The sequence below is a fragment of the Vanacampus margaritifer genome, chromosome 4, assembly GCF_051991255.1.
Source record: "Vanacampus margaritifer isolate UIUO_Vmar chromosome 4, RoL_Vmar_1.0, whole genome shotgun sequence".
Lineage (NCBI taxonomy): Eukaryota > Metazoa > Chordata > Actinopteri > Syngnathiformes > Syngnathidae > Vanacampus > Vanacampus margaritifer.
Genome location: NC_135435.1, coordinates 19,603,453 through 19,631,332, shown reverse-complemented (window position 1 = coordinate 19,631,332; position 27,880 = coordinate 19,603,453). Strand labels below are relative to the sequence as shown.

Below are 27,880 nucleotides of genomic sequence, written 5' to 3'. Positions count from 1 at the left end.
CCCTCCCCGGTGTCTCTCCTCCCACCCTCGCTGGACAGACGTTAACAGCACTGCTAAGCAGCCATTCCGCAATAGCATGCCAGGCAGGCAGTGGTCGTCAGCCATGTTGTTGGTGTGACACACTCAGCAGTCAGCACAGCGAGCTGTCAGCAACAGGTCCTCCCGAGAAGTAACAGCAAAACTAAAAACTTCAAACATTTCTGCCTCCCTTTCACTTCTCTTCGGACAATAACGTCGTCGGCAAGAGAGGCTTTCCCTGGAACATGATATTAACTTAGAACATTTAGAAAACTCGGACATACATCTTTTTTTTCTTTTTTCTTTTTTTACCTAGCGAGAAAGCAACCAAGGGTAAGTTCAAATATTGTCATTAACTGTCGTTTAAATAGTGTAATTTCGCTTTCAACCGACTTATCGTGTCCCATTGCTTGCAGTAATGTCACAAATGTAGGCAAAAGCTGCATTATAATGACGAAGATATAAGGAGTGAAAAGTAATAACATGCAACGGGACGTGATAGGGATGGCGAGCTCAGTCGTGCTTTCGAGCAAAATTGTGAATTGATTCACAATAAAAGAGCTGTTTAAGTGCATATTGTATGTAACTTGGGTATCAGTGAAGGCAGATTTGCAAGTGCAATACTTTAAACTAGTTGAGCAGGTTGCAGGCAGCACACGAGAGATCTGAGAATGTGTGGCTTGCACACTGAGATAGGAAAAGTTCATCTCAGCCTGTTTTTGAAAGTACTGTGTACGAGGTTTTCTTTAAGTAGTGGTTCTTAAACTTTTGACTTAAATGACTATCTAAACAATTAGCTCTCCAAAGTTCCACCATTTTGACCAACACTAAAATTCTGCAGTGTCGATCTAAATATAAATTAATAAAACAGGACAGTGGTTTTATTCGTAAAATATATATTATGCACAGTTTGTACATTAACAGTGCGCTTGAATATGACTTACAAAAACTCACCAAATTGTATTGCAGATAAAAGTTAAATAATAACGTACTTTAAAACAAAGTTAAACACAACAGAACTGTGGTAGGCTAAGGTGATTGTTTACATGTCACTAAAGGGAACCCACATACATTGAGTGGTACTAGTACCACACTTGAGAATCACTGCTTTATAGCACTATTGCTCAACACTGTGTTTGTGTACATTTGATTGTCTCATAGTGTGACGCTTGTACTGGAAATTATCCAAAAGAGGCACAAAGATGGCCCCTCATTACTTAGATGCACTACTGACTGTTAACATTACACACACTCGTGCAGCTCTAGGAGATCTATATGGTTGCCAATAAATAAACATTGTCTGATAAACGAGCCCAGATTTCACACTGAGGCAGTTTGTGGGTACATTGAGACAAGGTTATTATTCCAGTCCAGTATGTGCCTGTATGTTTTTTGACTTTTTTTTTTGGGATGTTGTGCCACGAGATTTGTCTAATGTAGAATATGGGTGGGTTTGTCCAACACTGCTGTAGCCGACACAGTTTTTTTCTTGGCACACTTTATTTACTGCTGCTACTTCCAAAGATGACAAAATACTGCCACAAAATGCACCCAGTATAAAACAGTGGTATTTTCCCCAGTCCTGTCAGTCTCATATATTGACAAATCAGGGCAAGGCAAAGAAACCAAATTCAGCAGAGAGAGCCTTGCCCTGCAGCAACGATTACGCATGCTGTGAAACACTTTAAAAGGCCCCTGCAGGTTTTTTTTAAATGTGTTTCCTGTTGTGACATTTTCACCTATAATGCCACATGGTTTAATAACATACTATTAAAAAAGGGTGTCAGTGTTTCAATCACGAGTCGTAACTGTCATTGACTGGCCGCAGTATCAGTATCAGATACAGAAACCAAACAGCTGCAATATTAAATGTATGTTTGTTGCACTGCATTTTCTTTGAGGGCCTTTTTTCAGTTGAACTCTGTATTGCTAAAGGTCATGATGAGGAAAATCCTGCGTCAAAGTGAGTAGGAGGAAGAGGAATGGGTGGTTAAAAAGACAAGCCAGACATGGAGTCATCAACCAGAAATAATGTGCATGGAGTTACTGGCGTAAAGTCAGCGTGCAAGGTAGAATCAATCGTTTGTAGTACAGTACGTTTGTATTGTCAAATGCAAGACATGTTATTTCTTTGTTCTGCCAAAATGCTGCCTTGTTGTGATTATGAATTTGACTTGTCACTATAGGCTAGTGCTCATTGGTCAAATTGCCGGGTCACTTGTAAATCAAGGTACTGTATTTAAGAGGCAGACACAAGGAACAAGGAAGTGGGTGTATTTAATACCTAAAATGGATTGAGGTAGCATCTCATCTCTGTCTAGTTCAGTATGACCCCCTTTTCAATGTAACTGCATGGTTTATTATTAAACGATGCACTGATTGGAATAACATCTCCAGGATTCATGGCTATTGCGACACGTAGCCAGTGCCAGGCAGGCTATTTATCCAACAGTTGAGTGTTTTGTATATACCGAGTGAGACAAGCATGACCTTTTCAACAGCAACTGAAGCCAAGTCGAAGCATTTGAGGTTTGACGAGGACAGGCAAGCCACAAGTGAAGTGACAGACTTCCATGCAGCAGTCTGTAATGTAGATGTGATAAATGGAACTGCCTGATGTCTGACGGGTGATGAACAAAAAACGTCCACACTGGTCACAACAGTGGAATCACCGAAGTCAAACACAATCCGTTCAAAGATGCTGGTCAACCTCCAATTTATTTGCGTTTTACCAAATATTTATATAAATGAAAATAATCACAACCTGGCTCCTTTGCAATTGCTTCATTAATTGTACAGGCAATGTTTTGAGTTATATTTTATCAGTATAGTATATCTAAATAAAACTGCGATGTACCCCCGTTTATTGTGGGAGAATTGAAATTTAGATAATATACTACGTATTGTTGTGTGTTAGAGAAGTGCCTTTGAGAGGCGGTGGCCAAATGTGGTGGCGTGTGACGTCAACAAGCCTGCTTGTGAGTGCCTGAGCCAAGTATTAGGGACAAATTTAGCACTTTTTTCTGACCGTGTAGCATGGATACTGGGTTTTTAAGTAGGACTGCATACTGCTATTTTTAACTTAAAGTAGTTTGTTACAGTCAAAAATGACAGGTGGTAACTCAATCAACTGTGTATCTAGTAGGGCAGAGGTGGGCATCGAGGGCCAGAGTCCTGCAGGTTTTGCAGGTTGCCTTTCTCCAACACAGCTGATATATGATCAGCTCATCAGCAAGCTCTGCATAAGCCTGATAATGAGCCTGTTGATTGGAATCAGCTTGCGTTGGAAGTGAGAAACCTCCAAAACCTGCAGGACTACGGCCCTCGAGGACCGAGATTGCCCACCTCTGTAGTAGGGAGTTGCTCTACTGTATGGAATCCTGCAATAAAGCTATTCTATTTATGCAGGAAGCTGATGCACCATCAAAACGTAGCTTTTGTTTAATCTTTACTTCTAGAATATTCCCCGTGTTTCATCGGGCTGCTCTTTGTGCGCTCACACTCTCTCCCACCCAGCCTAGCTTGTTGTGGCTGTTGCAATGCAAATTTTAAAGATGCTGCTGAATTCATTTGGAACCTCATGACAACTTTGACGGATGGCCTGTGTGTGCGTATTTGTGGGTCTCACTATATAGACAGGGACATTTTTGAGATGTTTACAGCAAGGTGAAAACTTGAGTTTGCCTATAGTCAGCCACTTGTGTGTGACGACTCTTTTTGGTTTGGTTTTGTCCATCAGCCAGTGAACAATGATGCTGTCAAAAACGTCCACTTTCCACCTGGGTTATTTAAGTTTTGATTTTGCTATTTAAAATACTTAATTTTTAATTTATTTTTGATTATTTTAATTAGTTTTTAGTTAATGGTTTTAGCTAGTTAGCATTATTTTAAAGCACTCATTTGTATTTATTTTTAATTAGTTTTTTTCTATTTTTTTTTTTTTATTTGTTTTCGTAAACTACAGTATAATAGCCTTGCTTTTGTTATTTTTTTCCAACTAGCTTCCTTTTCAGGCTCCAAAAGGCTGTGGTCATGTTAGCAACTAGCAATACTTAAAGCATCACAAATTATATATGTACCCATAAATGTGTCCTTTCATTAAGTGTACTGTACATGATGTAGCAGTGACATATTTTTCTATGTTATACATTTATTTTTAATTGACCTATAAATAAAGTGAAATACAGTTTAATTGGTGCATTTAAAGGATGTTATCTATGAGATATTATGAATGATCGGGTTACTGCACCATTTGGGAGTCATGTTTATACTCCAGAGAGATAACGAACTATAAACCAAAGAGGAGAAAGCATCAAGTAACTGAGATCGAGGGAGAGGACATGACCCAAAAGAAGAGACAAGGGAAAGGGAAGGAGAGCGACAGATGGCAGGCAGTAGATTAGTCCTGCTTTGCTCTCTCCTTGTGGGCATCGATTGAACACAGTCAGTCCAACCACACCCTCACTTTGTCATGCCTTTCTATTTTTCCAAACTATGTTTTGACAATTTGTAATTGTACCTCCTAAAATAACTGGCCAGTCAGGCATTTTTTGCTATGCTGTTACGTTTTAAACTTTTTCTCCTTGGATTGCTGTGTCACATCCAAGCTGTCCCGCTGCCAAAGTCCATGACGGCTTCCTGTCAGCTGACTAGGAATGAGGAAATGCTGTTTTCTGATTGCTGGGAAGGAAGTGTTGAGTAGAAACACTGGAATGTGTCCCGTTTTGCTTCCTGTGACTTTATCATTTGAGTCTCACTAACTGACGCTGGCAGGTGGTCAGCGTGGAAGCGGCAGATACAAGCAAGACATATGTTTCACACTTTTTTTTTTAAACTGAACTTCTTGTGTCCTTTTCCACATAGTTTGTTTTGTGTTGGCTGCTTTTCAGAAATACTGAAGCTGTTACAGAACTTGTGTTGCATCATCGTGACATTTGTTTATTGATGTTGGTCTTTTTGTTTTCATTGATTGCTGGGTTGTGATTATTGCGATTCAAGCATAATTCCCATGCTTTTTTCAATTTCAATGTATGTGCAGATGTCTACAGTTATAGGTTGTCGCGTCTTTACAAGTTTAATTCATTCCGTTAACACTTGTATTATGTATTATTATTTGTGTGTTTAGTTTGAACTGCGAGTTAACAATTAGAAAGCTCTTTTTTAAAGTTTACTACTTACTTTTTGAGATCAGTTGAGTTCACTGCCACCATCTCGGGCTTGTATCTCATATTTTTTCTCGCAAATGTCACACCAAAAAGAAAAAAAAAAACAGCCAAGCGACGACTTATATCTTGGAAAACTTGTACTAAATCACTAAGTCACTAAATTCAAGGTCCCACTGTACATTGGAACCTCAATGGATTGCAAATGTGTTTTTTGTTTTTCATAAGAAAAACTGAACTGTCACCACTATAAAACATTAACTGCTTAATTAATAGTCTAATATTCCTAACACATTGCTGGTGCTGTCATACATGACAAGTTTTGTATCGCAGACATTAGAAGCACATTTCAAGATGTAGATTAAACTTGAGCGCTTCCTTTGTGTCACTATCGCCACTTTCTTACTCCCTCTACTGTTTGACTGATGGATTTTAAACCTTTACTTGTTGAGTCATGTACATTCAAAGCATGCGAACAAAGAATGAATGGAGAGAAAAATCATGTTTTATAAGCTCTACTGACGTGACATAAGTCAGCATATGACTTTTATTGTCACCTCAAGCAATATAGATGTAATATTTTAGTATGTTTATTGCCAAAGATAGCATACGCCGGTCTTTCCAGTGAATGTAAATGCCACATCTCTAGCACTAATAAAGAGGGACTGTGAACAGTGTTGGAGCCTCTCCCAGTGTGCTTTAAATGGTTTGGGAGTTGGCCTGAGTTGCCCAAGCAGAGGAGAACAGGAGAAGCCCTGTTAGACTGTGCTGACTGACCAAAATCTCCCTCCTGTTTCCTGCCTCCCTCGTTCGCGCCACGGCTGCTGTGCTGTGCTGTCCTCGCAGCAGTGCTGACTGATGACGGGGCTTCCACTGTCTGTTTTGCAGATGGCTGCAAGCAGTAGCTGAGGACACCATCAGGAGTTCATCCTCTTCCTCTGTCCCCGACACCAGCAAATATGAATGGTAAGCGGGATCCTTGTTTGTTTGTATGTATGAGTGCTCTGTGTGCATGTACGTTTGAATACTCCTCTTTGCGGTAGCTATGATAAGATAACCTTTGTGTGCAAGTAGATCTTAAAATAAACATCATTTATAACGCGTGCCACAACTGCCGTTTATTTTAGTTTTGTTTTGCTGTTTGATTTTCCCATAGATTTACTTGGCCACAGTTGTGTGTGGCAGCTCTCAGTCATTATCATAACATCATTTTCTGTTTGTGCATGTTTAATTTAACACTTACCAAGTTTAGGGAGTGTCTAGTCTGGCTGCGTTTTGTGGGCCATCCCCTTTGGTGCCAAGTGCTTGTTTGCTTTTCTCAGGTGAAGGTTTTGCTTCCTGGTGATGATCACCAGTGTGATTTGTTTGAACAAGGCTTTCTGCGTGTTAAGGTTATTAACGTAATGTATAATTCAGAAAGACTTGAACAACTGAGATTCACTACAAGGACAAAAACATACCTTGGCCATACAGCAACTAGATCTTTTTTGTGCAGTTTCCACGTTTGTAGAAATACTTTCTACAACATTTTGGAGTGTCTGTGTGAATTTTTAAACATTTGCAAAGTCAGAGTTCAAGGGTTGTGTTCAGAGTTCTCATGTTCCACTAATCTACACCAAAGTCACCTAATCTTGGATGCATAATCTAGACCAGGTGTGTCCACACATTTTCAGCATGTAAGATATACTTATAACATGACAAAGGCAAAATGATTTGTCTACAATATTAATTTACAATCACATTTTGAAGTTTTCATAGCGTACAGTTTATGCTCCAGCATACGTATGACTGACTGTCAAACAAGTGACAAATTTCACAACAGATAATAGGTGGGTGTCTACTTTTTTTTTTTTTTCATTCACTGCCGCTGACAGGCAGCTATGTCGATAACAAAACTGAACTCTGGGAAATGAAAAGGTTGGAAACATAGAACTGTTCAAAATATCTATTAAGCATAAAGATTTAGGGAAATCTATCCAACCCAATTTATTACATCATACATACATTAGATAAAGAGGTATGTCTGCCTAATACCGCCTCGCTTGCCTTTATCAAATTTTCCATATATTGCAGGTGGTACAAATGTGTGGGCTGTCACTCCAGAAGAGAGGAACAAGCATGACCAGCAGTTTGACACACTTGCCCCGTCAATGGGTTATGTTTCAGGTGCATCCATATGTTCACTGTGCTTTCTTAGCTACATTGTCCTTCTGTATTCACTGGATTTCTTGCCTCTTTACCTTCTTTCTGTAGGTGAACAGGCAAGGAAGTTTTTCCTTCAATCAGGGCTACCTGCGTCAGTTCTTGCTGAGATATGGTAAAAACATTTGTGGAACAACTACTTCCCACAAAATCTATTCTTGACTGACAATTTTGTTGCTCAATCTCAGGGCTCTTGCTGACCTGAACAAAGATGGGAAGATGGACAGGTTGGAGTTTTCCATTGCGATGAAGCTTGTAAAGCTCAAACTCCAGGGAACACCGCTTCCTTCTCTACTGCCAATCATCATGAAGCAGCCTCCTGTGCCTGCTTACAATCCTGCCTATGGTACCGCCCATGCGTTAACACTTGAACTCTGAGCCAGTACACTTTTTCACTGCATGTGACCTATTCGGCTCAACACAGCTTTACTTACTATTGAAACTTTTCCAAGCCTATATCATATGGTTGCTCATAGAACAAAGCCGTGATTGTTTCAACATTGTAAAATTTGAGAATGCATGGCTACAATTGTTAAAAAATAAATACACAGGCTCTCGTGCAATAGCATTATAGTCTACAGTCACTTATTGCTGCAACAGTCCATGTTCCTGTTGATGTTAGTGTCCTCGAAAATAACATTGATCTTTTACTGTGGCCACATGCAGAGAAGTTAATATTATATAGGTGACTGTTGATATGCCAGTACATCATGTTGTGATTGACCTGTTCGAGACTGAAAAGTTAAAAAGCAATATTAAAGCAATTTAGGGCAACACATGCTTTCAAGTAAGAGCTGTACATACAAAAATTATAAAAGAATTGAAGAAAGCCTTTGAACGATTGTTGTCATGCACGTTGTCTACTATCTAAGTAATAGCTTTTAATGTGTGTATGCCTTAGGGATGGTGCCTAACATCTCCCTGATGTCTGGCACCAACCTGTCCATGTTAACACCTGTATCTATGGCAACCCCAGGACACACTTCTTTGCCACCAATGGCAGGCTTCAACGTGGGACTTCTCCAGCCAATGGCCACTGGTACATGCTATTTATTTTATACAATTATTATTAGTGCTATATGATATTGGGGGGAAAACGTACACAAGGCAACTCTGTGCTTCACATAAACAGAACCTAAATAAATGTCATTTTTATTATCTAATGAAATAAACACTTTTTGTGGAAAAATATGTTAGGCTCAATGTATTTGTAAAAAAATTTTTTGCAAATGCACTTTTTATTTAATGTTATTAATGCCCCTAATTGTTCACCTATTGGATGGTGATGCATATGTATGGTTGCATCTGATTGGTCAAAGTCAGATAAAAGCATCAAATTCAACATGAAACATATTGTGCATCTTTGCAATATGGATATTGCACGCACAGGCCATTATTGTGATTATGTTTCTTTAATATTGTGCAGACCTAATTAGTATCCATATAGTCGTGCCACTAATAAAGTTTGCCATACAAAAAAAGTATTTGAGCACTCTTATTATTATTATTTTCATAAAAAACACTATATGAAGTATGAACAAAGGTAATACCCTTAATTCATGTAGTGTACATCCGTCTTCTTGCTGATGCATCTATAAATGAATAAAATGTATATTGATGTATTTTCAGGCCTTCCTCTATCTGCATCCTCCTATGGTCCTCCACTTTCATTAAGGTAGTGCACAAACACCCTGACATTTCAAATGCCCAAAGCAACAGCCCTTCACATTATCCGCCTCTTATCTAGTGGAGTGCTTGTAAATTATACTATACCTCATTTATTATTTCTCCGTCTGTAGACTGTAAGAACTGAGACATCAGTATAATGGTGTGTTCAGCCTGTATTTTTGTATTGTTTGTCCTTTGCAGCGCGACTTTGCCACCCTCCTCAATGACTGGCCAAATGGCAGCAGGCCTCGGGGAGTGGGCCGTGCCACATGCCGCCAGACTGAAATATAGGCAGCAGTTCAACATCTTGGACAAGCAGATGACTGGATACCTCACTGGTACAGTGTGTGTGAGCGCTTGCGTGTGCGTGCTCACAGTGCACTTAGGTCATACAAAACCCAACTATGTGTGGCATGCAGGCGTGGATGTTATGAACAAAGGCTGAGTTCAGAAATGTTCCATCCCTTCTTTTTTCTTTTTTGCAGTTTAAATTGCGTCAAGCCTTGGCTAAATTAGCAAGTGTGTATGTGCTTGTGTGTGGCAGGCTTGTTGGACCGGTTTTTCGGAAATAGCCGTAATGTAGTTAGACAATGAGCATTGAGCACACACCCACGCAGACATGACTTTCATGATGGTCATCGTAACTGTGTTTTAAAGTGTAGCTCCATTAAGCAAATGCATGTCTTTATTGTAGTCCGCAGCCTGCCAGCTCTTGTACACGTTAGTTTTGTTTAGATGATGTTAAAATTGCCATTATGTAACATAACAGTACAGTACTTGAGAGCTCATCATCAGCCAGCGACTGCAACGTAGCTTTTCTATATAGCACATTTCATACACAAGGCCTGTGCTTCACATGAAAAGAACAGTTGACGGCATTCAGAAGCAAAGTAAACAAAACAAAAACATGCAAAGACAATATTTAAACACATTAACAAAAACATATAACACAAGTAAAGAAAATATATTTCTAAAATAACCTAAATAAAAAAAGGATTTAAAAAATGTTTAGACATTAATCAAAGTTCTGGTAAAACTTAAGTTTTCAATCATCAGATCCTTTTATCTACTGTATATACAATATACAGAGAATGCAGTCAACGACCGTGTGTTTTAAATTTTACTTTGCTTTTTTAGTGTGCAATACAAGTGTAAAAAAATATATATATAATTAGTCAGTCATACCTCACACATCTTTCCGCACATCTGTTGTAATACTGCCATTCTCCCATATCGTCACCTGACTAAAGTAGGTTTTTGACAATTTATTTTTTATTTTTGCCTAAATCATCTCCTAATGATGCTCTCCATCTGTGCTAAATCCCCTACATTCTCAGTTCAAAAGACCATTCAATTCTGTCCCTCCAAATGAAATTAGTACTAAATATAATCAGTATTGGGTTCAATACAAAAAAAAATGGTGAAAAAACATTTTAGGCAGGGTGACTATGTTTAAAATAAAAATTCCATTTGTCTATAGGTCAGCAGGTGAGAGGTGCCATGGCAACCACAATGCTCAGTCAGACTCAGCTTGCCTCCATCTGGTGAGGACATAACCATGAATGTTTATAAGTGTACATTTTGTACGTAGTTATTAATAAATAGTGAATGCGTGTGTGTATTACTTTTCTACAGGAATTTGGCTGATGTGGACAAGGACGGCAAGCTCTCGGCCGAGGAATTCATCCTGGCCATGCATCTGGTAGATGTGGCCACGAGCGGGCAACCGCTGTCGCGAACCCTGCCAGCTGACCTGGTGCCACCCTCACAAAGGTAAGTGTAAAATAAGCCTAATTATTTAGCACATGACTGCATCAAAATGAGAGGTTAGTTGGTGTCTGAAATATCATCCTTTCTTCCAGGGCCGTTGTGAATGGGTCCAGTGCGTCTCACTATGCAGCTCTTAATGATAATTTTGATGTTGAACCCCCACAAAAAGCCAGAAGCTACAGTTGGGTTTTTTTCTTCCTTTTTCCTTTAGAATCTTAAAGAGTTTATTGAAGTTGCAAATTCAGTTTAATGTAAGTAACACTTATTGTTGTACCTGTCACCATTCAGTATCATTCGAGGACAAATTCAAAGCCAACATGGAGTTTGGTAATGCAGAGCTGGAGAAGAGACGATTGGCATTGCTGGAAGCGGAAAAAAAGGAGCAAGAGAGGCAAGCTCAAAAGGTACGAGAGGAGCAAGAGCGGCGGGAGAAGGAAGCTCGTGAAGCAGAGGAGAGGAGGCGGAAAGAGGAAGAGAGACGGCTGGAGCGCCAGAGAGAGTTGGAGAGGCAGAGAGAAGAAGAACGTCAGAGAGAAATTGAAAGAAAAGAGGTGAGGCTGTGTTGCAGCTCTCAACCCTTCACATATCAACAGTGGTTTCTGGCACATCTTTTGCTCACAACAAATTATTACTGCAGCGTCACTGTGCTGTATAATGTGTTCGTTCACTACAGGCTGCACAGCGAGAGCTTGAGCGGCAAAGGAAGGAGGAATGGGAAAGGAGGAAACGAGGAGAGCTCCAAATAAAGAGGCAGCAGGAGCAGGATGACATTATCCAGCTCAAAGCTAAGAAGAGGAGTCTGGAGATGGAGTTGGAAGCTGTGGTTAGTGGTGAAGAGCTACTATGGAGGGTCAATTGCAAAAGCATTGCCAACCTTGGTGGAGGTGTCAGGTCGTTCTCTATGTTTTAACACTGAAGGGTAGCAAACAGCGTCAGATTTCTGACCGTCTGTGGGACATTCAAAACAAGAAGAAGCTTCCCAAGACTGAGCTGGACCTTATCAATCAGAGGAAAGATGGGCGCCAACAAGACATCATAAACCTTCAGAAACAGATTGAGGTTAGTGGCTGTTTTGTTTCAAACTGTTTGTGATTCCTATTTTCTTTTGTGACATCAAAACTATTTGCATTTACTCTTTGACAGGAGTCCCAGAGGAAATTGTCCCAATTGACTCCAGAACAAAAGAGGTTGACGGAGACACTCCAAAGCATGGCTGTGAATAACTTTTCCGGTTAGTGTTGGTGGAGCACTGCTTTGCTGAGATCATGAAATTATACTATTAAGTTTTTCGCAGTATTATTGTCTTAGCAAACTGACACGAAAAATGTCAGAAGAGCAACAAAAATGAACACAGCAGTTAACACAAAGCAATGAAAACACAGTAGTAAAAGTTCAAATGCATTGTTTAGCCGTGCAATTTGCCATAATTATTTGCTTCATGAAGTTATTCTAAGAAGATTATATAATATTTAGGCAATGTGGTGTCAGATTAAACTCAATTTACAACCATAATTTATTAGTGTACGAAAGGAAAATACCAGCTCATTATGCTGTCTCATCCTATGCTTGTAGTGTCCACCATCTCCAACCTGAAGCTCGGTGTTACCCAGAAGCGCGGTACATGCAAAAAACTGAAAGATCAGTTGGAAGCCCTTGAGAGAGAAACTGCTGCCAAACTGGAAGAGCTGGACCGGTATAACAAAGGCATGCAGGTAGCATACAGCAACTTGACATGGCATCAGTTAAAACCCTGCAGTCACATGAAGCAGTGACTCACTGTGACTGTGTGTATGGGTCACATAGCTATTTACCTAACGTAGTTCCTCATGTAACGGCCAGGGGCATTTATTTACGCCACTGCATATGGGCAGACGGGGGATAGATTATGAGGGTGGGGGAGAGCATGTGTGTTAGCGAGGAAACATTAGTTTGTACAAATGCAAAATTCAAAGCATCTTTTTTTTCCACACCTGGTGGTAAAAATAATGTACCGTGTGTTACAATATGTGTAAAGTTAAATTGGAGTTTGAAACAATATAAAAATGACTTATGAAGGACTGAAAGAACAACAACTGGGGTAGTCTAGGAAAAATACAAGTTGCATCGCTCAATGCAACATATACATGGACGCATGCTACTTGCTGAACGAGCATGTGTTTATTGGAATGCAAAATGCCAGAAAAGATGCCATTTCTACATATTCTAAGATCACTTTTAATACTTCTAAGGTAACCCGTTTATAGCATTGGTTATTTCTCCACACTTAAATTCACTTGAGAGACTCTTTATGTGCTTCAGCGCTGCTGATTTGGTTATCAACCGACCTTAGTTGTTCCAGCAGTTAACGCTTATATGTCTGCAAAAAGTAGCATCTATGACCTAAGGTAATGTTACAGCCTGTGTTTTTTTTTTTAAACTAATGGAATAAGAGAGGCATCTAATTGAGGGAGAGTTTCTTATGTCCCATTGAGTAGTCATGTAGAGATTTTGCTTATGACTAACTAACCTCATTTTGTCATATCTTTTGCTACCTTCAACCATTTGCTTATTTCTTCTGCACCGTCCTCCTGTTACACATTTTTCCCATAACTATGCAGCATGTGGGCGCTAACGACGCTTTGCTTCAGGCGGTCTTCTCACTGCTGGCCTGCCTTCGTAATCTCTTCTACCTCATTCTCCTTGTTGTTCTCAATTTTGAATATCTTTTTATTGGCTGGTGTCATTGGCTATCACCCCCTTTGTTTAGCTTTGCCCTCCAAGCTTTTTTTGAACACTTAGGCATTTGTCCAAATTTTGCTCCGCTCCTAACTCACTCAGGTTAGTCACGTCAACACTTGCTGTTTTCATGTGCATCAGGAACTGAGGGAGAGCCAGCTGAAGCAGCAGGCAGCACTTGAGAACCTGCGTAGTATCAAAGAGAACAAAAAGCAAGAGCTCATTTGGAGGAAGGAGGAGCATGAGCAAAGGAGGAAACAGGAAGAAGAGAGAAGGCGGCAGGAAGAAGAAGCTCAAAGGTCTTTGACACTTTCACACAAGTTAAATCCCATCAAACCTCACGTGATTCCTCGCATTAATGTTTTCATCTGTTTCGCAGGCTTATCAAGCTAGAAAAGGAACGTCAGTGGCAGGAGAAGTTGAGGAGGGATGAGGAGGAGCGCCAGAGAAGACTTCAGGAGGAACGCGAGGCCAAACAAAGGAAGGAGGAGGAGAAAGAAAGGCAAGCTCTCATCCAGGCAGCGAAGTTGGAGGCCGAACGAGAACTCAGGGCAAAGGAGGAGGCGGAGCGGAAGCGTAGAGAAGGAGAGGAGAGGAAGAAAAGCGAGGAAGAGGAACGCCAGAGGCAAGCAGAGAGACGGAGGCAGGAGGAAGAGAGAAGAAAACTGGAGGAGGAGAGGAGGCAGTTGGAGGCTGAGAGAAAGAAGCTGGAGGAGGATAAAAGGATGGAGGAAAAGAGAAGGATAGAGGAGGAGCGACTGAAGCGAGAGGAGGACAGGAGGAGGCTGGAGGAAGAACGTCAAAGGAAGCAAGAGCAGGATGCAGAGGAGAGGAGGCGGCTTGAAGAGGAACGCAGACTGGAGAGGGAGCGAGTGGAGGAGGAAAGGCGGAGACAGAGGGCCTCCCATGCCGCCATCCGAGACTCTGAAGAAAGGAGGAGGTTTGAGGATGAAGAGAGGAGAAAAGAGGAAGAGGAGAGGAGAAAAGGGGAGGAAGAGAAACGGAAGCTTCAGCAGCAACAGGAGGAAGACTGGAGAAGGCGTGAGGAGGAAAGAAAAAGAGCAGAGTTGGATAGAAAGAGAAAGTTGGAAGAAGAAGAAAAGAAGAGAAGGGAGAATCAGTCAAGTGGAGGAGGCAAAATTGACATTCAAGAGAAACTGAACTCTCTGCTTAGAGGGCTGGAGGAACGGAAAGGTAAGTAAAACCTCTGCAATCAATATACGATATGATATGTAAAGTTGTATGATGAATGGAAAGGAGCTTCTTTGTTTAATTCAAATTCCTCATGTGCAACCACAGGCCGGCAACCAAGGGTCATGAAACCCAGGAGTTCGGTGGCTCTTACGCCCTTCAGGGCACTTTATCCTTTCACTGCGCGAAACCATGAAGAGCTCACTTTTAACGCAGATGAAATCATCGAGGTACGATTGCAATATGCCTCACAAGGGCTGCCCACCAAGATCAGATCAATGATAAGCTTAACTATATAGAATTGGATAGCTGTATACAAACATTTAATTATTTTTTTCCTTTAGTCTGTGTATAATTGAATGAAACCCCTTCCTCCTAACTTCCAATCTTTCTGTCCTCCTCTGTCAGGTGGATGAGACTGTGGAGCCAGAGGAGGGTTGGTTGTATGGGAGCAGGCAGGGTCAGATGGGTTGGTTCCCAAAGAGCTACGTGGAGAGGGTGGGTCCGTCTGACTCGACAGCCCCTGCACCACCTCCAAAATTGCCCATCCAGTCGCAGCTCTCTCATGCTCTTGAAGCGGCAAAGGTAGCTGGGACTAAATCTGCCTTCACCCCAACACACTCTCCAAACACCACCACACCAGGACAGGTAAGGTTTTTTCAGTAATTTTTTTCTTAATCTCACTAGTACAGCGTACAGTTAAGTGAAATTCGTACAGTTGGCATTTTTGGGTTTTCTATGTCAAAAGTGGACTGAGATAGCAAGAAGGTATCATAACACACATGGCAAAATAAAGAAACTAAGCGCTGCATTGTCCTTGGGATACTAAAACATCTTTGTTGAATTCATTACACTACTGTAAAAGCACACTATTAACACAGCTGACACATCTTGCCTTTTACCATTCCAAACCACCAAGCCAGTCTGAACTGTACCACATTGAAGACAGGTCTTTAGTGTCTAAACTTAGCTACATACTTCCGTATTTTCGTTATCAGCAGGTTGTAGGGAACCTGCTCGCCCAGGCCCTGTGCTCCTGGACTGCAAAGACAGACAGCCATCTAAACTTCAATAAGGACGATGTGATTCAGGTGTTAGAACAGCAGGACAGCTGGTGGTTGGGAAACCTGAACGGAGAACAAGGCTGGTTCCCCAAGTCCTACGTCACCCTTCTCGGAGAAGACAACAGTTCAGAGTATGTACCGGTATACAAATACGCAAAATAGTAACACGAGTCGTGCTTGCTTTCTAACATATTAAAAAAGTGATTTTTCTGAAAGCCTCAATAGCAAACAAGTCACACAAATCATTATTTGGGCTGACATAGACCCACCACTAACTCATAACCTTGGTAGCTCTTTACACAATAGATAAATTCAAGCCATAACAAAGTAAGTATATTTCAACAGCTCTAAGACATAACATCAACAATACTCTGGATCATTTTCAGACACTCACTGAGATGCAAACACTGTTAATGAATTATTATAAAACTTCAGAGGGTATTTTGAATTCATTTTTGGGTCTTTGTGTTTACAGCATGAAGAACGCCACATCCAATGCCACAGACACGAGCAGCAGTCAGCAATTTGAAGGTGAATTCATCTGCCTTGATTTTGGGGTTGTGAACAGTATGATTTCAATTTATCTCCTCCTTTCAAATCACACCCAGGCCTCGATCATATGTGGATATAAATTGGAAATGTATCCAATACGTCTGTAGTATGAAAGCTCATACATACACACTCGACCTATACTTCATCACAAGCCAAATAAGTGCTCTGTGTGGGTGGGAGGAAGAGTACTTGGGAGACGGACTGCTGACTATTGTCCGTGAATCTGCCAAGTTATAGTAGCAGTGTTGATTTAATCCATCCATTCATTATTTGAACCACTTCACCTCAATTTGGCTTTAATCCCACTTGAAATATAAAGCATAAATTTGTGGTGATAGTAGTGATTTAGGCGCGGCAATGACGTGACGTCCTCTTTAGTAGACGTCTCCATGGAATCAGATCGAGAAGTTGCCTCATATCCCCAAAATATTTCTACCTCCTCCCATCTCGCTTCTCTGTGGGTATGAAATCATAAAATGAGCCCCTACACGAGGCACCATTTTCAACCAGCCAGCCATGTTTTTTTCCAACAATGGAGTAAAAGTACAAGTGGGGGTGGTGGGGATTGGTTGGTTCACATCACTCAATGTGTTTTGTGCGCATGCATATGACATCATGGATGCGTTCTGTTCACATCCGAAGCCATATTTTTTTTTGGGAATGTGAACAAGTACATAAAAAGGTTGGATTTAATAGTTCACACCCTGCAGTGTGAACATAGCCTTAATGTACAATACTTAATTTGGACAGTCATATTTATGTCAATATTAACCCGTTTCCTTCAAGGTGTTATTTTCCCTTGTCGTGGTTACAACTTGATTGCTGGCTTCAAGCTTTCCATCACTTTTGCTTTCTAGAGTATACAGCGTTATACCCATATGAGTCACCAGAGGCTTCAGATCTGAAGTTTAGAGAGGGTAATGTGATCTTGGTGACCAAGAAAGATGGAGATTGGTGGACTGGCACCATTGGCGACCGCTCTGGTGCCTTTCCCGCCACCTATGTCAAACCAAAAGAGGCTGATGTAAGGATTTTTCCACCACTACTCTAGTTTATGACACATACATTATATGTATTATTAAAACATTTTCTTTGTGTTTCTCAGACAAGCACATCTGCCAAGAAGCCAGGTCAGTATCTTTACTCTTATTTTGATAGTACACTCTCTGTACCCATCCCATAACATTACATCTCCTGTTTGTTTGTTTCTTTCTTTTTTGTCTGTTTTACCCTAAAAAATGCCCTTATTTCTGCTTGCACAGAGATTGGCAAAGTGACCAGAGCCCACATCTCCTCTGTACCTGGGCAGCTGAACCTTGAGAATGGTCAGCTCGTTGTCATCCTCGGCAAGGATGTGTCAGGCTGGCGGCTCGGAGAGCTGCAGGTCAGTAGTGCTCAAGTGATCTACCTCTCGACAGTAGATGGCACCAAATGATTTCACAAGTATACTCGACATTGTCTATTTAGAGTCAGTCTCTTGTATGCTGAAGGTTTTGATCGTTTTTCTTTGCATGTGTGCTTTGACAACAGGCCCGTGGTAAAAAGCGCCAGAAAGGGTGGTTTCCTTCCTCACATATCCAGATATTGGGGTCTAGTAGTGGCAAATCCACACCAGCAGTCCAGTCAGGTAAAATGCACACGCTTTCAAAGCTAAATGCAGTGGGTTCTCTTTTTTTAGAATTATTATGCATGCTGGAATATGCCCTAGTCTATCACTAACCTTGCTATGTCATGACTACAGTAATTATGTTTGAAAAACGCTTACGGGTCTTAGATATAAAACAATTGGCGGCGGTAATGATGTTGGGCTCATTGACATTGTTCGTTTGTCAAGGAGTGTGCCAGGTGATCGCCATATACGACTACACAGCCGCCAACAAGGACGAGCTGAGCTTCTCAGCAAATCAGCCAATCACCGTCCTCGACAAGAACGACCCCGACTGGTGGAAGGGCGAGGTCAATGGGGCTACTGGGTTGTTCCCCACCAATTACGTTAAGATGACCACGGGAGACGGTGACCCCAGTCACCAGTGTAAGTAATGCACTTCCACATGGCCGCACCCTTGAATCATCATCGTCGTCGTCGCCGTAGTATATAACGGTGACCCTTTCTCTCCATCTAAGCATATTTCAAGTGGCTTGTGGGAGCTGTTCTATCACCGTTGCACTTTGCATGCAATCTTCTTCTTGGTTTATGCTCCTTTGCGCAGCATTTTGCAAACCAATGCGTTGATGTAGATAATTTGACATTGCCAGATGCAAATTGTTCAAAAATAGAGCCAAGTAAACATTAAACCAACTACGATATTTTATGTTTAAAATAGTGGAACCTCTGAATTACAACACAATCCGTTTCAGGAAAACGCAACCTTCAATTTGTTCAAATTTCGAATGTTTTCTCCGTAGGAAATAAAGGAAATTGAAGTAATCAATTCCAGGTGCAAACTGTTGCCATCATAGAACCTTTGACAGACATGGATCAGTTCTTCAAAGTAAGACTTATTTTAACCCTATACTTTCTTTTGTATCTGCAGTTGTTATGAATCACTGACCAGCCAAGATAAACACAAGACTCTACATAACAATACGTTATGTCTCTGCTGCTGTGTTCAACACACTTCTCCGCTCAGGGCAAAGCAGCACACTAGCTAACTCAATCATTTCAATGCCCAATTATCTGAAGTCAGCTGAAGATTTGCTGAGTTCCCATATTAATTTGTGCACGATATTAGTCAAACTCTTAACAGCCAGCACAGTACAACCTGGTGGGTTGGATTTTAGAGGTTTCACTACCTTATACATTATCTTATACCTAATACTCAAAACAGGACCCTTAGACTCCCACCATGGGGAAACTCGCATTGATATGACAGCTCCAGGAGCAACTCGGGGTTCATTATCTTCCTCAAGGATACTTTGACAGGTCTGGGGGAATCGAAATCTTCCTAATGCTGGATGGCCACTCCTCCCCTCCCCTTCCAACCGTGCCGCCCAGCAACTCATGAGTTAAGGAGATTTTTTGTTGACGTTTTTTCTCACTGCATCTCACTGTGCTTGTAGGGATTCTTATCTGTCAAAACCGGAGTTCTCCTTGCTTGTTAGCTTTTAATCTCTGCTTTCCGTCCCAACTCTTCCTCTGTTGCTTCTTGCTGACTCTCACCTTTTCTTCTTTCCTCATGTCCCCACTTGTTGCCCTCCCACCCACTTGCCCTCTTTTCTCCTTCTAGGATGGTAAAACGAGCTCCACCTCCTCTCCTCCTGACTTCAGAGAGACCCACTATTATTGCACACTGCTCTGATGGAGTAGTATTTGGGTGCCTGGACCGTCCCACCCAATCTACTGACTACTCTCGCTTAAGCACTGTAATGTTTTGGAGACTTCTACTAGCGCGGAGAGGCTCTCTGGGACTCTGATGCAAAAAGCCTATGTGCCTTTTCAAAACAAATATGCAAAGAGGGAGAGGGAGAGACGGATAGTGGGTCTCTCTATTGTGTACGTTTTTGTCCCTCATGTATTTTCTGCCCAATCTTCTACTTCTTGCTCAGCATCTTTTCTCTCTTTTTTGGGAGAGTCAACAGTTTATCTCACAGGGATGCCTCCATACATGTTATCCAAACTTTTATCACCCTTGCGTTTTAGTGCCTTCTTGATTGTCCTCACTGGAAGTGGAAGAATATGTTTGCTTGCAAGATCATAAGATTGATTTTTATTAACAGCATGCAAGCTTGAGGGAAAACCTATGTCTAGTGCGTTGCCATGCTGTGCTAATGCAAGAAAGGGGACTTTTCTGCTTAGATTTTATTTAATTTTTTTCAGAATGATCTGGCTCAATGTATTGCAAGCTCTCCTCAGATTTAAGGATAAAAGAAAACAGGGTCAAATGCACTGATCGCAATGATGTGTATTTATTTTCTTTGGGTTCTGCCTTAAAACATTAAAGCTTTGTTGAATTTCACACTTAAGTGTTAGTGTTATTATTCCTGTATACAGTATTCTTCAGGTGCGTACATATGTGTGTGTGTATGTGTTTATGTGGGAACATGCATGCATGTTTGTGTGTGTGTGTGTGAGAGTGTATCACAAACAGAAATCTCAAACTGTTTCAGTAACCCACAACTGAATCGACTAGATAACACGGTTGATGGTCAAAGGACCATTTACAAACCATTTAGTTCTTAAACCATTTTTTTTCCCAAGGATTTTTGTCTGTTTCGAATATCTAAAATTAGTGTCTAATCCAAACTATTTTTTTCTCTCTCTTTCTATGGCTGTATAACAAAACCAATAACATTTTTGCTCCGAACATCCCACCATGAATCCCTCTCCCTGTTTTGGTACAAACAGATTTATTTTGCGCATGGAAACATTTGTAATCTGTCACCAGCAACACGGAGATAAACAGCCAGAAGGTGAGAGAGACAAGACAACAGTGTTGTCTAGACTGACAAGTAATTTGTGTGAAGACAGGGACTAAGAAAATACTATTTTTATGCATTTATGTGATACATACTTCAGGTGATGACTTTAGAAAGCAGATTTAATTTTTTAAACCTCTGGGATGAGGTGACTAGTGACTGTGTGGTTAGGGAAGCAGAAAGAAGAACGATGAGTTTGGGCTGCACACAAATGTTAAATCATGCATCCGGTATGTATACATGTGTTGTCTTCCTATTATTCCGAACAGAGAAACGACAGCTCAAAGTTGAGCCAGGTTACTTTTTTGTCCAGTTGTCCATGAAGAGGCAGTGTATGCATTGTTAAATTGCTGCTGGGGTTCAGTAGATGCGGTCAGTTATAGTGACTTGCCATTTTTGTTTAATTGTTTTTCCCTTTTTTTTTTGCATCCAAAATACCCCGTCTCGTGTGTTTTATGTGTGATGTAGGGTGTGCAGACATGACCAGCTTCGACTCGCTGAGCCCACTTGAGAAGAAGAGGCAAGGCTACATTCATGAGCTGCTACAGACTGAGGAAAGATATGTGGAGGACCTGCAGACAGTGCTCGAGGTGTGACAAAGCAAACATGTTAACTAACTGCACATCTGCATGGCAAATAATCTGTTGTACTCTTTGTAGGTTTTCCATAAGCCCATGTCGGAATCCGGACGACTGAATGATGCAGAGATGAACATGATCTTTGCCAACTGGAAAGATCTGATTGCCTGCAACACTAAACTTCTCAGGTTAGTGCCACATCCGCTAGAAGAGCTTTTAGAAATATTTCCAGTGTGCTTCAAACCTCACAATACGGATTCTTACCGTCTTTTTTTTTCAGGGCGTTGTCTGCTCGAAAGAAAAGCGGCGGGGAGAACATGCCGGTGCAGATGGTGGGAGACATTCTGGTTGCTGAGCTGTCCCACATGCATCCGTACAGCCACTTCTGCTCGTGTCAGATTAAAGGAGCCGCGCTGCTGCAGACTCGCACCGACAACGAGCCTGACTTCAAGGTGTTTCTCAAGGTAGGAAGGGGCATCTTGAGGCCTACACTTTACTGAAAAGTTATTTTATGCGTTTTTTGTGTAGGCATCTTTAACGCACATTTTTTTAGTGCCGTTTTAACACAATTAATAATAATAATAATAATTATTATAACCCTCTTCAAAGTGTCTTTATAGTATAAAAACAGCGTGTGAGGAAAAATCTAAACAATTTCATTAATGAATGAAATAATATGAAGATAAATGGAAAGGTTAAAGTTAAATCCAAAATAATTCAACCCCTGGGAAAATTTTGAGGTTGTTGTGATCCAGTGTAAAAGGTTATTTCCTGAAATTTGTCCAATGAGATAAGGAAAAAAAAATACATTTGTGCCATATAAAAACTTAAAATACTTTTTTCTTATCCCTATTGTATAGACACTATAGAGGTGCATCCTAAAACTTCAAACTCATGCCGATTCACCTCATGCTATGTAATATTTCTACATTTATTTTTTTGTAATTTTGGTGAATAGTATAGCTAACAGCTAATAAACTTCACCAGCTCAAGAAATGATGCAATTATGATAACCAATTAAAATATTTTTATACAGAAATTAAGTAATAATTTCACTTCTCCTGAGTTTTTATAATATTAAGTGCACTTTTTAAATAAGAATAAATATCATCAATGACCTTTATTATTAAAATATAAAAAAAAGGTTTTTTTTGTTTTTTTTTTGCATACTCATTGAAAAGCATTTACAAAAAAAAAAACATTAATGACATTACAATACAGGGGGAATATTTAGGCCTTGGCATAGGTTTTCACTTGATGAACACTCATGTTTTTAAATGTAACAATTTGTGGCATTTCTTCTCTGTCTTATCTTTGCTGTCCTTTGTCAGAAAATTGGCTCAGACTACAGATGTAAAGGGATGCCACTGTCCAGCTTCCTCCTCAAACCCATGCAGAGGATCACACGCTACCCGCTGCACATCAAAAGTGTATGCATGCCCACATGTTACTTGTGCGCAGCACTGTGTCCAATAAGAACAAAAACAAAAGCATTCTCATTATTTGTGTCATCTTTCACTAGATTTTGGAGTGCACTGCGGCTGGCCATGGTGACAGAGGTCCTCTAAAAGAAGCTCTGGAGAGGGCAGAGGAACTCTGTCAACAGGTGTGGAATTGTCATATATTAGTGATATACTGTACGGAATTGTGCCACTAAGCAATTTGAGCCTCCACTGGTCTCTTGTGCCAACCAGGTCAATGAAGGTGTGAGAGATACGGAGAACTCTGATAGGCTGGAGTGGGTTCAGAGTCATGTCCTGTGTGAAGGCGCAGCCGAGGTATTAAGTTCTCAAATGCAGTTGAGTTCATATGTACATCACCCACACCACTAAAAAAAATAATAATCTAAAAAGCTTTTTGTTTCTTTCCACAGAATATTGTTTTTAACTCTATCACCAACTGTTTGGGCCCAAGAAAATTACTCCACAGTGGCAAGGTGACTGACGTTAAATAAACCCCTCGACTGTGACACAAACCTTCCAACTACTATTCTACCATGCTACGCTTTTTGGGCTGGATGTTAATTTGCTGTTATTTTTTTTTTGCAAGTTGTCCAAAGTAAAGAGCAACAAGGAACTTTGGGTCTTCCTCTTCAACGACTTCCTGCTCTTGACTCAATCAGGGAAGCAATTCACCTTGTCTGGTATTGATAAACTGTTCAGCACCAAGAACAACGGGCAGCTCAAAATGTACAAGCCGGTAAGTTACACAATATTGTGCTGTCAGTCAGCCTGTCACAGTTTCTTTCTAGTTTGCATTGATATCTGTGGGCCGTGTTTTCCCGCAGCCTGTTATGCTCAATGAAGTGCTGGTGAAACTGCCGGATCCTTCCGGTGACGAACCCGTCTTCCACATCTCGCACATCGACACGGTTTACATACTGAGGACGGACAACATCAATGAACGGTAGATATGCGCACAAAGAACAGCATGCTGTGCAAAAAGACATGATATTGAACATGTACATTCAAAATCTTAAATGAAGGTTACTGTGCATTTTAGGCTTATCCTGAACTTTGACCCAAAAGCTGTATATCACAAACTTTTTGTGAAGTAGCGTATGCGTCGGCCAGTCTTAATGTTTGCTGTGATCCTTTGTGTTTGCAGGACAGCTTGGGTTCAGAAGATCAAGGCAGCATCTGAAGAATACATCGAGACGGAAAAGAAGAAGCGGGACAGGGCCTACCAATGTAAGCGCGTCACACTCTCATCTGTATTACAGCTAATGTGACACACCCTGCAGATGAATGACTCTGTGCTGGTCCTTTTAGTTCGCTCCGTGAAGGGAAAGGGAATCGGCCGACTCCTCGTCACAATTTTGGAAGCCACAGAGCTGAAGGCAGTCCGGTCCAATGGTGAGTGTGAACACACTTGCACAACAGGCTGGCTTTTGAATATGACATAATTGCTTTAGTGAGTGTGTGTGTTAGTGTGATGATACATTTTCGAGGCTTTCCTTCCCGTTCCCTCCCCGCTGCAGGTAAAATGAATCCGTACTGTGAGGTGACCATGGGAGCTCAGGTGTTCACGTCCCGGACGATCAACGACACAGTGTACCCCAAGTGGAACTTCAACTGTCAGTTCCAAATCAAGGATGTCTACCAAGATGTCCTCAGCATCACTATATTTGAGAGGGACCTGTTTGCTCCTGATGGTCAGTAACCTTATTCATCGCCCTGCCTCTTTGTGTGCTTCACATAACATGTAACATATCTTCTTGTCCATTAAAATCCACACAATATCACACAAATCTTTTTGTTTTTTATGTTTTTAGTATGTTTAACTGTAATGCCCACACATGTGGGAAAGGAGAGCCACAGTCGCCAATTCACTTTTAGAAGTCATACAATGAGCACACAGTTCATGCTCAGACACTCGTGCAGACTCGCTGACTTTGCACCCAACCCAACCAGGGCCCGCCTTTTAAAGACACACAGACAGTACAATATGTACTCTATTTTCTTTTCTTTTTTTAAAAAAATATATATACATATACACACATATATATATTTATTTATTTATTTTTTTTTTTTGTATGTGCGAGCGTGTGTGTATTCATCAGTTCACCTAAAGCCCATTAAAAAAAAATCCCATACTAATAATATAATATAATAATAAATTGCCAAATGCAGAAACATCAATGTAAGTTATCACGATGTAGTGGCTCTCGCTAACAGACAGAATTAAGTAACCAGAATTAGGTTAAAAAATTCTATATACGTAGACCATGTTTCTATAAATTTTGATATTTATATTATATATATATATTATATTATATCTATTTTCTATTAATTTTATGCTTTCATTTTTGTGGGGGTTCAAATGCATTTACAATGACGTTAAATTGTTATTGCAGCGTGTGCGAGGGGCCTAAAAATTGTAAACCATGTTTGTTTGTTTTCTATTGTGGATATTTTTATTTATTTTTTTACTATATGGGTCTTGTAGCATAACATCTCCCACAAAAAAAAATAAAAATCTCGTTCACCGCATATCATCTTAAGTAATGATGATTAAGTATTCATATTGTTCCAGTAATTTGTGGATTAAATCCAGATCCAGAGATTTTTTTTTGTGTAAAAACACACACACAATTTAGAACAAATCTGTATAAAAACAAAGCAAATCACTCACAATGTTTATTTTCTCTTCTCAGAATTCCTGGGACGAACGGAGGTTCCCGTGGCGACCATAAAGAAAGAGCTGGAGAGTAAGGGCGCCGTAACGCGACGTCTTCTGCTGCATGAGGTGCCCACCGGGGAAGTGTGGGTTCGCCTCGACCTGCAGCTCTTTAATGGCAAATAGCTCAAGCAAAGGGCTGCCTTTGCCACGGGGTAGCTCTCCTTCCATTTAGCATGTCTTAATATTGTGATGAAAGAAGGCAGAAAATCTGTCTGACGTTACCCCAATCTTCCAGAAGGGCTATAAGTATATTGTTTTGCATTGGATGAAAAAGGGAATATTGATAGACCCTGAATGAATCTACTCTTCTAATATGGTGATTCAGGGCCAAGTCCACTAGACAAGTTGTAGTTGGAGCAGTCTGACTGATGGCTTTGCTGACATGCTGTCTCTCCACCATTCTGACATGAAAACCTTGTCAAAGTAGCACCGGCTTGAACACACTCCACTGTTGTGTATATAGAAGATCTCAGGATATGTCCTTCTGGGTCCAATCACTGTAAAGGACTCAAAGTGTGTCTGCGCTCTTGTTTTCATGATTGGCTCAGTCCTTGTTGTCCCATCTTTTTATTGTGTGGACCCAAGAAAAATGCTAGGATGAGCTACTTTCAACCTGTGAAACTGTGTGCGCGATGTCACAATCAGTTTGTATGTAACAAAATGTACGTTTTGTTGATAACACAGCATTGAAGACACGCTGCTCTTATATACTGTATGTTGACTGTGGTTTGGTCAGGCTATTTTCTTTTCATGCAATTTAGTAAGAGTAAAGTCACAGCATTTTATTATTTTTTTAAAAGGGTTTTTGACTAATTGAACAGTGTTCAAAACTGTGTGTAACCATTTAAAGGCCTTATTTTTTATTTCTCTGGGACATTTGGGAATTAGTTAGGTTTGTTTGGTGATTCCTCTGTATATTTTATTTTTAATAACACCCATCTGTCCCAAAGTCCCTTGCAAACATATTTTAGATTCAAACTGAAACCAAGTAAGCGGCTGTGCAATAATAATATAATCATTCTCTTTCATGTTACGTTAGAAGGGAATCCTGTTCATGTTCATTTACAGCGAGTGAAAATGTTCCACTTTTATCAGACAAATTTATAGTGTGACTTTCTTTTCTTCCATCCCACCTCAGATTTGAATGTCACCCCACCCTCAGCAAGGGCCTGCCGGGGTTCTACATCTTAATTACAATTTGTATTTATTTCTTAATTTATGTGTGGGCCTACCCAAAGATATCATGCGGCAATTGTCATTTTGCGTAATCATGTTTGGGATTGTTTTTAGGGTTGGCGGAGCATGTTGTTACCTTTTTCTGTAGTTGTTGAGTTTTGCTTTAAGTCGGCTCACTTACTGTAATACCGCTTGCTTGTTTAAGTCAATCAGGTTGTTTTTATTTCTTTTATTAACTTCATTGATTTGAATTGTCTTATTTTTTACACACAGACTGCCAAAGTGCTCTGAATAGACTTGTGAAACATGTTTGTTTGGTTGTACTTCGATTTTTGCAACCATCTGTCTGTTTACCTGCTGTTTGTACTCAATCAGGGGTTCCTGATTCAAATTAAAAATATTAAAAGTGGCTAGACTTCCACATTATTTGAAAGGCACCCCATAGTAAGGAATTCCAAGTTTGAATTTTCACTGATTGGTTATCTGAAATCTGGTATATTCATCCATCCATTTTATTTAATTTACTATGCCTCTTGTTCTCATTACCATTGTGGGGAACACGTAAAGGCAATAATTCATGCCATCACTGAGTGGGAATAATTTTAAATAAATGTTACGTCATTTTGTTTTATTTTGAATCCATTTTATCAAGGGCAGACAGGGAAGGAGTTTTGGAAGAGTACAGTGCACAAATAGACCTCATTAAGTCCTTCTTCACCCTCCACTTGTTTCGGGTGCACGGGAGCAACAGCGATTGCGTAACCACGCTGACAGTGGCTGCGAGAGAGGCTGACAAACACATACACACGCTCACAGCTGTGCAACACAACAGCTGGAATCAACCTTCTGTGCCGCCCAGTGGGGGGTCTTAAATACTGTGGGGATAACATTGCTATTAGTGACTCATGCTCTGTTTAAGACTGAAACAGAATTATACATAAAGAAGTCAAGTTTGAGAATTGGAAGTCAAACACGATCCCTTTTATTGTGTACATTCGTACCTTGAGACCAAACCAACAAGCTGGTATGTCAAATCACATGTATCTTTTATTTGTACCTTGAGATACGAGTTTAATTTGTTCCAAGCCCAAACAAGCTTGTATGTCAAATCCTCTTTCCCCTTTGAAATAAATGGAAACGTGATTAATCCGCTCCACCTTTCCTTAGCCACGTGGGGGCAGTATTA

At 40.5% G+C, this 27,880-nt stretch overlaps 1 protein-coding gene across 2 annotated transcripts; it reads left to right on the top strand.

Moving 5' to 3' along the window:
- Positions 1-54: 54 nt before the first annotated feature.
- On the top strand, positions 55-27,103 carry itsn2b (intersectin 2b). Of its 2 annotated transcripts, none has more exons than XM_077563202.1 (40): positions 55-351; positions 6,069-6,146; positions 7,254-7,346; positions 7,434-7,497; positions 7,571-7,728; positions 8,284-8,421; positions 9,012-9,057; positions 9,252-9,388; positions 10,531-10,594; positions 10,686-10,823; positions 10,913-11,001; positions 11,109-11,371; positions 11,494-11,643; positions 11,739-11,879; positions 11,964-12,051; positions 12,393-12,532; positions 13,677-13,834; positions 13,915-14,729; positions 14,835-14,956; positions 15,135-15,374; positions 15,728-15,921; positions 16,266-16,321; positions 17,200-17,366; positions 17,448-17,472; positions 17,605-17,726; positions 17,873-17,969; positions 18,177-18,374; positions 21,227-21,348; positions 21,418-21,524; positions 21,617-21,800; positions 22,668-22,766; positions 22,859-22,942; positions 23,031-23,114; positions 23,210-23,272; positions 23,386-23,535; positions 23,624-23,742; positions 23,944-24,026; positions 24,108-24,191; positions 24,317-24,490; positions 25,493-27,103. In XM_077563202.1, exons 2-40 carry the CDS (start codon positions 6,140-6,142, stop codon positions 25,639-25,641), a joined length of 5,412 nt encoding a protein of 1,803 aa, XP_077419328.1. In that variant the 5' UTR covers positions 55-351; positions 6,069-6,139; the 3' UTR covers positions 25,642-27,103. The 2 variants fall into 2 exon arrangements, with proteins under 2 accessions (XP_077419328.1, XP_077419327.1); XM_077563201.1 differs by having other exon boundaries at positions 56-351; positions 15,725-15,921.
- The last annotated feature ends 777 nt before the right edge of the window (positions 27,104-27,880 follow it).

Excerpts from the sequence above, each read along its gene's own strand:
- itsn2b (XM_077563201.1), top strand. Across the intron at positions 15,375-15,724 it reads ACACCACCACACCAGGACAG|CAGGTTGTAGGGAACCTGCT; the intron begins GTAAGGTTTTTT and ends TTTCGTTATCAG. Across the intron at positions 21,349-21,417 it reads ACCTGCAGACAGTGCTCGAG|GTTTTCCATAAGCCCATGTC; the intron begins GTGTGACAAAGC and ends TACTCTTTGTAG.